The 14,354-nt window shown below is 37.9% G+C and overlaps 1 protein-coding gene across 1 annotated transcript in view; it reads left to right on the forward strand.

Moving 5' to 3' along the window:
* The window catches only part of TMEM232 (transmembrane protein 232), a 263,618-nt gene extending 258,876 nt beyond the window's left edge, over positions 1 to 4,742 (forward strand). The window contains 1 exon segment of the mRNA XM_082455780.1: positions 1 to 4,742. Within this exon segment, the coding sequence (XP_082311906.1) occupies positions 1 to 66 (66 nt within the window). The 3' untranslated portion in view covers positions 67 to 4,742.
* The last annotated feature ends 9,612 nt before the right edge of the window (positions 4,743 to 14,354 follow it).

Genomic DNA, 14,354 nt, shown 5'->3' on the forward strand with positions numbered 1-14,354 from the left:
CCCAAAACTGAGGTCCATATGCCAGAAATTCATTGCATGAAAGAGACCAAGATAGCTACAGGCTAGGAAAAAAATCCTTAATTAACTGTAAGCCATTTCTTAGAAAGGAGTTTATCCTGGTGCAGGTTCTTTAATAGTCATATCTTAGTCCCAAATTAACAGTTAGCACTTAGTCACATTTGAGTGAAGTATTTTACTAGATAAATGTTTTCAAGAACATGGCTAGAACTAATTGACTCTTATCTTGTGATCATACACACACTTAATGATTCTCAGAGTATTGATTTTCATTGGACAGTTAGATGAAAATGAATTGCAAATTATTAATGAGTCACAAATAAGAACTATTTCTTGAAAATGGAATGAACGTCAACTGATACTCCTATAATAACTATTATACTAATAAAAGAGGTAAGGCCCCCGCTTTGGATTTATATTTCATATTCAATCTATGCCAAGTCAAACCACATGTCAGAAGCTTGAATTCAATAAATTGCTGTATATAAACAAATCTGGACAGGCCAGTCATCTCAGGATGAGGTAATCTTTAACAGATACCAGAGAAGCCTTCTGAGTGACAGTGATTTTACTTTGCCAGATGAGGTTATGAGAATGGATTTGCATGGTCCTAGAAGCACTTATTGGAGGGATGCATCAAGTCAGGAGTCGTTTTAAAAATGGCGCTTCACTTCTGATGCTCTCAATCTATGGGTTAAAGGAGTGGGGTTCTTATGATGCCTTGCACTCCTTTTCTAAGAAAGATTACCACACCTCAATTTTGCACAGGTGACTTGGTGATACTCAAGAGACAGACACTTTATCAGGATGTCAAATTCAAATGGCTTCCAGGTCAAAAAGGTCACATAAATTAGTGAGAGGGCTATAGAATACCTACTCCATCTAAAGAAACTTCCCACCACTCCACTACACTCTGCAGTGTGTCCAGTGCTGTAGGATCATCTAGTCTTTCAAGAAGATGCCCTCAATCTTTTTAAAAATAAAAGTTGCTAAATTTCAAAATGTTGGCAACGGATTAAAAAAAAAAATCACATACTTTTGGGTTAAATTTGACATGTGGGCCACAAGTTTGTGACCTATATTATGTGAATTTACAGTATCATTCTTTAAGATAACAATAACGTATGGTAGAAAAATGGAAGCAAGGAAGGGTGTTCCTCTTTTGATTCCCTATAGAGCTGATTCAAATTTATGTTGCTGCTCCCAAACCTTTTGACCCATCCTTGTCTTCTCATGCAGAGACTATGTAAGTTCTCAGAAATAATATCCCCCAATGCACCTTTCCAAATACTTTCATCAATCTTTGCTTTCCTCGCATGTGAAAAGAACTCTCTCCCCTAGAAGGCCAGCCAGTCCCTTTTCTCTGAATCTGATCCCATCCAAATTCTTCCTCCATCAACTATTTACTATCCCCCTTGAAGTCTCTCACTTCTATGCAAGGAAGTCTCAATTTTCTACCGTCCGTCTATCCATACTACTCAGCGTTACCAAACCCTAACTGCCTTTTAAAGTAATAATCTTTCTTATGGGTTGTAAAGAGATGGAATCACTGGTCTGTAAGTTGTGGGGAAAGGACTCTGGAGATCTAACTGCTACTTATAAGAATTTTTTAAAATCCTGCTGTATCACAACCACCTTTTAGAAACCCAATGTCTGTAATATCAGAACTATTCTGGTGTTCTGAGGTAAGGACTAGTCTGCCTTAAAGCTTCTAAACTGCAGACTTAGGTGGTTTTTTTTTTCCTGTTCTGATTAGTCTGTTCCCACTTGTTCACCTGCTTTCTAACTTCCACAGTTTTCTTAGTATTTCTGATGTGCTTTTATCTGTTCTCTTTATGGATTTACATCTTTAACAAAAAAAAATCCTTTTTCTATCATAGTGGTGGAGATTTGGAAAGGAGCTAAAAAAAGAATATATATATATATATATATATATATATATATATATTCATTTGCAATAAATATATGAAGAATATATAAATTCAAGATATATATATGAATAAAGGTATAAGGATTCTGATTAATTAATAAGATAGATAGGTAAATACCTTTATTCTTAAATTATTCTTTAAAGTTTTTAAATTCTTAAGTTATTCTTTAAAATTCTTAAAATTTGGCAACACACATCTCATGGATTTCCTCCTGTGTCCTGGGATATCAGCAAAGACTGGGGCTTGTAGCTCTGGGTTCACATTCTAGCTATGCCTCCTGGCAGCTATGAAACACTGAGCACGTTACTGAACCTATTTGAGCTTCAGTTACTCACTTATAAAAAAATTTACAATTTATGTAAAGAGTGGTATCAGTCAGAAGCTAATCAGAAAAACAGGAACATGCCAGTCATTTTAACAGAGAGAATTTAACATAAAGAATTGTTTTAAAAGGTGTTAGAGAACTAAGAAAATGAAAAGGGAACATAAAAATAATACAGAAATAGGAGACTACTACCACCTCTAGGGCCAGAGGATCAGAGAGATGAGGGTTGGATAACCAGAATCTAGAATCATGGAGGAAGCACCACACATAGTGGGACTCAGCCCTCTGAGGGGAAGCACTGCCCAGCTCTTGCTGGTACCTCTGATGGGGCATAGTAGTTTTGAGAGCACAGAAAAAAAAAAAAAAAAGGACACTGGAACAATTGTCTCTGCCTGAAACCAGGCTGCCAAGAGCAAGACAACAAGAGGAGTCAAGCTCTTTCTTCTTCACCATCCTAGAACTCTTCCTGGAGTGTGCCTGTCCCCAACGTCACAGAGCAGAGAGAAGAAGGGTGGGTTTGGAGCTGAAGGACACTAGTTAAATAACTGGAAAAGTGTGTAGCTCAATGCCTAGAACCTATTAGGCCAAGCAATAAAATTATTCCTTCCTTCTTTTCTTCTGCATTTTCAGTCCTCTTTTCTGCTTTTTCTGTAAGCTTTCCCTTTTAAGTTAATGTAAATGGCTTAAAATGAAAGTTTTACTACATTTTATCTTTTTAACTAACCCTTAATTCTTCCAGTAAGTACTTACTTTAACAGAAATTCAACTGGTACTCTTTGTAATTTACTCTTAATATTATTTCTGCCTCAGCATTAACAAAGGGTTCTATGAGTCTCAGGGTGGGTTGGACACCAGATGGATTTTTTTCAGCTCATGTTGTTCAGCCGTAGTCATTTATTTTTCTAGTCTTCCCACTTTAAGTGAGAAAGAAGAAGGAGAATGAGACAGGTACTCCATGTCTATTTACCCTTTACAGCTCCTACAACTCTTATTCATCATTAAGTGAGTCTACTATTCGGAAGTGTTAACCTATCTCAGGTCAGAATTTCTTTCTATCTAAACCTTGTTTCTATGCTACTCTATGCTCTTTGCTGACTCTTATTTAAAAAGAACAAGTCTAGGTCTTTCTACATTCATTTATTTTAAATTCTCTAAAGGATTTCTCTTAACAACCACCAAAACAATTTCTTTATCACACAGACTACTTCATAGACCTTTTATCTTATTGAGAATGAAATATTTATAGGAATTTTAGCTAGTTTCACTAGGGTATTAGAAATTAAAAGACATATATTAGGGGAGGAGAGAGAAAAGACAAATAGTAAATTCTGAGTAACAGAAACATAAAAATAAGCATTTCTTTCAGTGCCTTTAAAAAAGGAAAATCAAAAGACTTACAAGGTTTGTGGAGCATGACACAAAAAAAAGTTTAGGGAAGAAAATATCCAAAACAAATATCTTAATTTTGACATTAGTGAGTGGGTGTTTGAGAGAAAGGAGTATGTAGAGGTAATAGGTAATTTAAAAAGTAACTCACAGCAACAATTTCAGAAACTCTATGGTAATGTTTAGCAATTACAATTCAAGTAATTGATTCTTCTGCTCTTACCTGTAAAAATCCTCTCTGGGACATATGACTGTAACTGCCTACTAGTTGATTTTGAATGACTGTTCTAATTTTTTTAAAAATTATCAAAAATATCCAAAGGGGACAGCAATCGGGATGTTGGAGTAGGAGTATGTGGGGCTCACCTCCACCCACAAACACATAAAAAACACATCTACATGTGGAACAATTCTCACAGAACACCACCTGGAAACTGGCAGAAGAACTCCTATACAATCAAAGATGCAAGACAGATCTCCATGAAACCAGGTAGAACAGAAAAAAAAAAAAGGGGGGGGGGATCAGGATGAGACTGGTGCCCCCTGGGAGGGATCTGTAAGGGAGAGAAGGTCTACACAGGTAGACCCTCGACCTGGGGAGCACCTTTGCCTGAAGGGAAATTTGCTGGGACAGATAAAGGGGCTGGAGAAGCCTAGACTATTCTCAAGGAGTATGTGCATGCAGGGCAGAGAGAGACTGGTGCCTTGCCACACTTCCCAATCCAAAGGGGCAAAACCCCAGCCCCACTTGCTCCACACTGTAGCCTGGCACAAGATCAGGACAGAGAATCAGTCTAGCTGCGCAGAGTCAGACCGGGGTGCCAGGTGTATGATCCTGGCCAAACTGTGGAGACCATATTCAGCACACACATGGGGGCAGCTGATTGAATGGGGTAGACATTGTCAGCATGTGCACTGGTGGCACAAAAGTACACGAAGCAGCTAAGCTCTCAATCTCAGGCAGACAGGCCCGGGGAGAAGACTCAATCTAGGTGCATGGAGACAGACCGGAGGGCCTGGGGTGTAGTCTTCAGGGAAGCATGGAGACCACTGTCAGTGCACACACAGCAGGGGGTGAGCCACAGCAGGGGGTGAGCCACAGCAGACATTGCTGGCACATGCACCAGGGGATGACACAGAAACACAGCTTCTGGGTGCTGAGTCTTGCATGGACAGGTCATGGGCAGGAGTATGCAGCTGTTTGTTCCCCAGTGGGAGCACTCCAGCTCTGCCCACTCCACACTGAAGCTTGGAGCCAAATCTGGGGTGGACAGATTCTGGGAGAGGTCTGCCACAGAGCAAGCCCAGGTCCCAGACAGCAGCACAGCCACCTCAATTCCTGTAGCCACAGCCTAGCACTAGGTCAGGTCTGGGATAAACACAATGGAGAGAGGGACGCAACCTTGGGCTGCTTCTGGGTGGAACTGTGGACACCGGCAAAGATGGCACAAATGTTCACTGTGACTATATAGGCCTCATGTGCTTCAGTGCATGGCATGGTATGCTCTCAAGGGCAACAGAGCCTGATTGAACCCTTAGTGCTTCTACTTCAATAACTGGGGAGCAGACCTCACCCACAACAGGGCAGTAACAGGCACAGAGCAGAGGAGGCCCTACCCCACTTCCAGTGCCAGATCTGGACACCCAACACCAACCACATCCCCTATGAAGGGGATAATGGCTAGCACACTGAGGAAAGATGTGGCTGGTATCCATACAAAAACCAGCCCTCGAACCAAAAATATTGGACTCACAATCTACACAGGGATGCTCCCACATAAACCATCCCTTCAAGACCACAGTAGATAAATGTTTCTCCTAAGTTCATGGAGACAGAGAAACTGAAGTCAAGTGAAAAAGCAGAGGAACTACTCCCCATTAAAAGAACAAGAGAAATCCCCTGAAAGAAGAAATAATGAAACTGACCTCACCAATCTACTAGACCCTGAATTCAAAAAGGAGGTACTAAAAATGCTAAAGGAATTAAGATTATTGATAGAAATGCAGATCACTGTAACAAGGAACTAGAAACTATAAAGAGGAACCAATCAAAATTAGACAATTCAATTGCTGAGATAAAAACCAATCTAGAAGCAATGAATAGCAGACTAAATGACACAGAAGAAAGAATAAGTGATCTGGAAGACAGATCACCTAATCAGAACAGCAGACAGGAAGAAAAATGAAAAAAAAAAAAGCAACATACATGATCTAAGGGATAATATAAAACATGCCAACCTACACATAATAGCTATTCCAAAAGGAGAAGAGAGAGAAAAGGGGATCAAAAATGTATTTGAAGACATTATGGCTGAAAGTCCAACACCTAAAGAAAGGAAACAGATATTCAGGTACAGGAAGCACAGAGGGTCCCAAACAAGATGAACCCAAGCAGACCCACACCAAGATATATCATAATTAAAATAGCAAAAGTTAAAGAGATGATTTTAAAGGCAGCAAGAGAAAAACAGAGTCAGTTACAAGCAAACCCCCATAAGGCTATCAGCTGATTTCTCTGCAGAAAATTTGCAGGCTAGAAGGGAGTGGCAAGATATATTCAAAGTCCTGAAAGGGAAAAACTTGCAACCTAGGATACTCTACCCAGCAAGATTATCATTTAGCATAGAAGGAGAGATAAAGAACTACTCAGAAAAAGCAAAAACCAATGTAATTCAGCAATACTAAACCTACCCTAAGACAAACACTGAAAGTTCTTCTCTAAATAGAAAAGAAGCAAGAATCTATAGGAAAGGGAAAATCACAATAGGAAAGGATTAAAGATCACTTAAATAAGCCAAAAAAAAGATTTAAAAACAATCAAAAATTGTAAAAGCATTTATAACTACAATTAACAACAAAAGAATAAGCATGAAGATGTAAAACGGGACATCAAAAAATCACAAAATGTGGGGGAGGGGAGTATAAAAATGTAGAGCTTTTAGAATGTGTTTGAACTTGCGTGACTATCAGTTTAAAGCAAGCAGATATAGTTAAGGCTTGACATACTTGAGATCCACAAATCAAAGGGTAACCACAAATCAAAAATATACAACAGATTCACACAAACCAAAAAGAACTCAAGCATAGTACAAAAGAAAACCATCAAAGCACAAAAGGAAAAACAAAAAGAAGAAATTACTACTATATGTAAAATAGATAATCAACAAGGACCTACTGTGTAGCACAGGGAACTATACTCAAAATTTTGTAATAACCTATAAGGGAAAAGAATCTGAAAAAGAATATATGTGTGTATAAAAAACTGAATCACTTTGCTGTACACCTGAAATTAACACAACATTGTAAATCGACTATACTTCCATTAAAAATAAATAAGTGCTTAATATAAATTAAGAAAAAATAAGAAAAATCTCAAATTAACAACTTAACCTACCACCTAAAAGAATGAGAAAAAGAAGAGCAAACGAAAACCAAATTCAGCAGAAGGAATAAAATAAAAAAGATCAGAGAGGAAATAAATATAAGATAAAAAAAAGATAGAAAAGATCAATAAAACCAAGAGCTGGTTTTTGAAAATATAAACGAAATTGGTAAAGCTCTAGCCAGGCTCACCAAGAAGAAAAGAGAGAGGACCCAATAATTAAATTAAGAAATGAAACGAGAAATAACAACTGACACCAGAGAAATACAAAAAATCCTAAGAGAATACTATGAACAGTTACATACCACCAAATTGGACAACCTAAAAGAAATGGACAAGTTTCTAGAAACATACAGCCTGCCAAAATTGAGTCAAGAAGAAATAGATAATTTAAACAGACTGATCCTTAGAAGTGAAATAGAATCTGTAATAATTTTTTTATTTCTGCAAACATAATCCAGTTCTGTATGGCTTCACTGGGGAATTCTACCAAACATACAAAGAATAATTTATACCTATCCTTCTCAAACTATTCCAAAAGACTGAAGAAAAAGGAACACTCCCAAAGTCAGTCTATGAAGCCATCATCACCCTAATACCAAAACTAGAAAAATACAGTACAAAAAAAGAAAATTACAAGCCAATATCTTTGATGAATATAGATGCAAAATTTTCAACAAAATATAAGCAAACTGAATCCAACAATATATCATTAACCGTGATTAAGTTGGATTCATTACAGGGTCACAAGGATGGTTCAATGTAAACAAATCAATCAATGTGATACAACACATTAGCAAAATGAAAGACAAAAAAACTCATAATCAAGAGATGCAGAAAAAGCATTTGACAAAATTCAACATCCATTCATGATAAAAATTCTCACCAAAATGGGAATAGAGGGAACGTATCTCAATAAAAACCTTTTATGACAAACACACAGCCAACATAATACTCAACAGTGAATAGCTGAAAGCCTTCCCACTAAATTCATGAACAAGATAAAGATGCCCACTCTCACCACTTCTATTCAACATAGTATTGGAAGTCCTAGCCACATCAATCAGAAAAGAAAAAGAAATAACAAGTATCCAAATTGGAAGGAAAGAGGTAAAATTGTCACTATTTGCAGATGACCTGTTACTCTATACAGAGAACCCTAAAGTCTCCACATAAAAGCTATTAGAACTAATAAATGAATTCAGCAAGGTAGCAGGATACAAGATGAATATACAGAAATCTGTTGCATTTCTTTACATTAACAATGAAATATCAGAAAGAGAAATTTTAAAAAACAATCCTGTTTAAAATCACGTTAAAAAAATACCTAGGATTAATCTTAACCCAGGAGGTGAAAGACCTATATGCTGAAAATTATAGAACATCCATTAAGGAAAGTAAACATGATTCAAAGAAATTGAAGGATATTCCATGCTCTTGGATGGGAAGAATTAATATTGTTTGCTACCCAAAGCAGTCTACAAATTTAATGCAATCCCTATCAAAATACCCAAGACATCTTTCACAGAACAAGAACAAATAATCCTAAAATTATATGGAATCACAAAAGACCCAGAATTGTCAAAGCAATCCTGAGGAAACAGAACAAAGCTAGATGCATAATCCTTAAAGACTTCAGACTATACTACAAAGCTACAGTAATCAAAACAGTCTGGTACTGGCACAAAACCATATATATACACACACATTTATATAGATATACATTATATATATATATATAATATATATACATAATATATATATAATATATATACATTATATATATACACACACACACCAATGGAATACAATAGAGAGCCCAGAAATAAACCCACTCACCCCTATGGTCAATTAATCTATGACATAGGAGGCAAGAATATACAAATGGAGAAAAGACAGTTTCTTCAACAAGTGCTGTTGAGAAAGCTGGACAGCTACATGTAAATCAGTAAAATTAGAACACTCTCTCATACCACATACAAAAATAAATGCAAAATGGTTTAAAGTCCTAAATTTAAGATGTGACACCATAAAAACTCCTAGAAGAGAAGATAGGCAAAACATTCTTGGACATAAATCATAGCAATATTTTCTTAGATCAGTCTCCCAAGGCAAAAGAAATAAAAGCAGAAATAAACAAATGGGACCTAATTAAACTTAACAGCTTTTGCACAGCAAAGGAAACAATAAACAAAATGAAAAGACAACCTATAGACTGGGAGAAAATATTTGCAAATGATGCGACCTTCAAGGGCTTACTTTCCAAAATATACAAACACCTCATACAGCTCAATATCAAAAAAAACTAATAACCCAATCAAAAAATGAGCAGAAGACCTAGCTAGACATTTCCCCAAAGAAGACATACAGATGGCCAAGAGGCACATGAAAAGATGCTCAACATTGTTAATTATTAGAAAAATGCAAATCAAAACTACAATGAGATATCACCTCACACCAATCAGAACAGCCATCATCAAAAAGTCTACAAACAATAAATGCTGGAGAGGGTGTGGAGAAAAGAGAACCCTCCTACACTGTTGGTGGGAATGTAAATTGGTACAACCACTATGAAGAACAATATGGAGGTTCCTTAAAAAACTAAAAATAGAGTTACCATATGATCCAGCAATCCCACTCCTGGGCATATATCTGGAGAAAACCATAATTGGAAAAGATACATGCACCCCAATATTCATTACAGCACTATTTACAATAGCCAAGACATGGAAGCAAACTAAATGTCCACCAACAGAAGAGTGGATAAAGAAGATGTGGTATATATATATACAATGGAATATTACTCAGCGATAAAAAAGAATGAAAAATGCCATTTGCAGCAACATGGATGGACCTAGAGATTGTCATACTGAGTGAAGTAAGTCAGACAGAGAATGACAAATATATGATATCGCTTATATGTGGAATCTAAAAAAAAATGACACAAATGAACCTATTTACAAAACAGATAGAGTCACAGATGTAGAAAACAAACTTATGGTTACTGGGGGGAAAAGGGGAGGGTGAAAAATTGGGAGATTGGGACTGACATATACACACTACTATATACAAAATAGATAACTAATAAGGACCTACTGTATAGCACAGGAACTCTGCTCAGTGCTCTATAATGACCTATATGGGAAAGGAATCTAAAAAAAAGTGGATATGTATACGTATAACTGATTCACTTTACTGTACATCTGAAACTAACACAACATTGTAAATCAACTATACTACAATAAAAATAAAATAAATAAAAAATAATACAAATGAGTCTATATACAAAACAGACTCACAGACATAGAAAACAAACTATGGTTACCAAAGGGGAAAGGGACAGGGGAGGGATAAATTAGGAGTATGGGAATAACAGATACAAACTACTATACATAAAATACTTAAGCAACAAGGATTTAATGTATAGCACTGGGAACTATATCTTTCAATAAGCTATAATGGAAAATAATCTAAAAATATATATGTGTATATATGTATATATATAGGTAGATAGATATAAAACTGAATCACTTTGCTGTATACCTGAAACTAACATAGTATTGTAAATCAATTATACTTCAATTCAAAAAAATTCAAAGAAAGTTAGTGTATCATCTATAAATTCTTGTATGGCTTAAAACTCCTTAATTAGTAAATACAGTTCTTTCTTTCCCATATACCATCATATTCATCTCACTTAGTTCATACCACAAGGGTCTATAGCAGGGTTTTATCACAGTAGCGCTTTTAATATTTGGGGCTGGAGAGTTATTTACTATGGGGGTGGGGCATTTTGTGCATTTAAAGCTGTTTGGCAGCACCTCTGGTCTGTAACCACTAGACACCAATAGCAGCCCCATCCCTTGTCCCCTATGAGTCCTGAAAACCAAAAGTACCCTGAGGGACAAAATCGCTCCTGGTTAAGAACAAAGGTTCTATACTTTCATTAAACTTGACTTCCCCATTTCAAGGATAATGTCTTAGTGAGTTCTTTCAGGTTGCTTCCAAATTTCGTCCAACTGCTCACACAATTGGTCACAAAAGCTCTCACTTTTGGTCAGCCAGTGACTCTCAATTAAAATCACCATGGGTCTCATGAAGCCTCTTTATCCCTCCTTACATCTTCATTTGCTGAAGTGGCAACATGAACAAGGGCATCCCTGTTTGTTTTTTATGTGATTAATCAATGATATTTACCATCTTCACCATGGGCTAAATGTAAAAAATGATAGGAAGTTATGAAAACATGCTCTGCCAATGCTTATGTAGAAAAGACATATCTAGTAATAAATTCAGCCCACACTGTGCTTCTCAGCCTTAGGCTGGCCACTTGAGACTTACAGTGTTTGTAAGGCTCCTTTTACTAATTCTAGCCATTTCTCTGACATGAAGTATGTGTTTGGAAACTTAGAGCAAAAGTCATTTTAAATTATCATCTTCTATAATATAAATTCATATATTTATATAGTTTTGCAAATTTTGTTGATGATTTGGTTACTTTTGAGCTACATGCATTTTTCATAGTGACATAGATTTCAAGGATAATTTGGCTTTAATGTTATTCGAGCTTACTTTTTCCTCCAATCATTCTAGCTAAGGGACCTATTTACATAATACCTAGTGCCTTGTTATTTTTTTATTCCTGCTTCATTGCAAAGCCAAAAATAAACAAAAAGAAATGCATTTCCAAAGCATTTTTTAGTTGGAAGATCATTGTGGTATCCAACTTTCTAGTGAAATTTCCCAAGTCAAAGCTATTTTGGAAAAGGCAAAATTCTCTTTTATGAATTAATGAACAAGATAGAGGTAAAACATTTTAGAATTGCCAATGTAACTTTTAAAATACATAGTCATCCTATTAGAAATCCAGTGATGCTTTGACCATTTACTTTCAAGTTTCTTTTTAAGGACATTCATAGCTTTATTTCATTGGAAAATTGAATTTGAACAAGTGCTAAATTCTCAGGAAGACTGACTATAGGTAGCTTCCTGGTAGGCCCACTTCAGCCAAAAGTCAAAGAAAGAGAAATATAATGCTCAGAAATTGTCTTTCAATTAAGTTAAACAACTGTCAGTCATTCCCCATACCTGGTTGAGGGAGGAGGGTGAAAAGAAAACTAAAACCTAGTTATTCTTTAATTACCAAATAATAAATGTTTGAAGTCCCTTGAAGAAGAACTTGAAAACCAGTTACAACCCTTGGAGCCAACACAGAGCCCTTGCTCATGAGAATAGGGAGATGACAAGAGGAATAAAATAACTCATTAGATGTTACTCCTAGAAGAGATCTTAGAATTAATAATCTAACGCTCTCATTTTACAGATGAGAAAACTGAAAACTTGAAATTCACCAAGTTAAACATGAGATATTCATTAGTTCATTCAATACAACTAAACTATGATGTAGGTACAATAATTTCTGTTGAATCATGAGGAAACAGAGACTTTTAGAGGTTAAGTAATGTGCCAAAATGTCACTTAAGTAAAAGATGAGGGTCTGTGAGCTCTTAAGCACCACACTACGGTCCCTCAGAGATTTGGCAAAATAGTGACAATCAGGAATATTACACAGGGCCCCAGCTCTTGGCGTTCTGCAGACAATACTATGATACCATTCTGAGGCTCTCTCTGTCCAAACATATAATGCCATTTATGAATATACACTAACGATACAGAAGTAAAAATGGAAGTATATAAAGTTGAATTGATAGTGCAGCTTTAGATGAGCTCTCAAAAGAATTGAAAAGTTAAAGTTCTTAAAAAGTTTGACAATTCATGAAATGTATGTGAAATCATGATTGTTTTTAGTAATCATTCAAGAGTGTATATAGTAAGATGCTACTCTCTGTTCATTCCACTTTATAGTTATGATTATGATGGTTTGATAAGAGTAAATTATGCCTGGGAAGTGGAGGTGTAGCCAGTGAGAATAGTTTTGGTTGTGCCATTTCTGTGTCCTTGCAGAGTTACTGAATTCAGGCAAGTGGAGGCTAGTTCCCTATTCCTTGAGTCTATGTCATTGTATTTGTCAACTAGATAGTGTTTGAACCTTGGAGAAAATCAGTTTTCAAAAAGGGTTTTGGTAATAGTTGCAGCTAGATATAAGGCCCCCAAATTCAAAAGGCAAGTCTAGGATTTTAACTCAGCTTTCCAAGCTCCTATTCTTATGTCTCTAACAATTCTACATCAATGTAACACACGTAATTTTTAGCACCACCTTATCTCGCAAGAGCACTGATGGTTTTATTAAAAACATGCCACTGGGGGGGAGACTTTCAAGACGGCGGAAGAGTAAGACGTGGAGATCACCTTCTTCCCCACAAATACATCAGAAATACATCTACATGTGGAACAACTCCTACAGAACACCTACTGAACGCTGGCAGAAGACCTCAGACTTCCCAAAAGGCAAGAAACTCCCCACGTACCTGGGTAGGGCAAAAGAAAAAAGAAAAAACAGAGACAAAAGAATAGGGATGGGACCTATACCTCTGGGAGGGAGCTGTGAAGGAGGAAAGGTTTCCACACACTAGGAAGCCCCTTCGCGGGCGGAGACTGCGGGTGGCAGAGGGGGGAAGCTTGGGAACCATGGAGGAGAGCACAGCCACAGGGGTGCGGAAGGCAAAGCAGAGAGATTCCCACACAGAGGATTGGTGCCGAGCAGCACTCACCAGCCTGAGAGGCTTGTCTGCTCAGCCGCCGGGGCGGGCGGGGGCTGGGAGCTGAGGCTTGGGTTTTGGTCGGATCGCAGGGAGAGGACTGGGGTTGGCGGCGTGAACACAGCCTGAAGGGGGCTAGTGCGCCACAGCTAGCCGGGAGGGAATCTGGGAAAAAGTCTGGACCTGCCAAAGAGGCAAGAGACGATTGTTTTGGGGTGCGCAAGGAGAGGGGATTAAGAGCGCCGCCTAAACGAGCTCCAGAGACGGGCGCGAGCCGCGGCTATCAGCGCGGACCCCAGAGACGGGCATGAGACGCTAAGGCTGCTGCTGCCGACACCAAGAAGCCTGTGTGCGAGCACAGGTCACTCTCCACACCGCCCCTCCCGGGAGCCTGTGCAGCCCGCCACTGCCAGGGTCCTGTGATCCAGGGACAACATCCCTGGGAGAACACATGGCGTGCCTCAGACTGGTGCAATGTCACGCCGGCCTCTGCCACTGCAGACTCACCCTGCATTCCGTACCCCTCCCTCCCCCCAGCCTGAGTGAGCCAGAGCCCCTAATCAGCTGCTACTTTAACCCTGTCCTGTCTGAGCGAAGAACAGATGCCCTCAGGTGACCTACATGCAAAGGCGGGTCCAAATCCAAAGCTGAAC

This window comes from Balaenoptera physalus, assembly GCF_965194825.1.
Source record: "Balaenoptera physalus genome assembly, chromosome: 3".
NCBI lineage: Eukaryota > Metazoa > Chordata > Mammalia > Artiodactyla > Balaenopteridae > Balaenoptera > Balaenoptera physalus.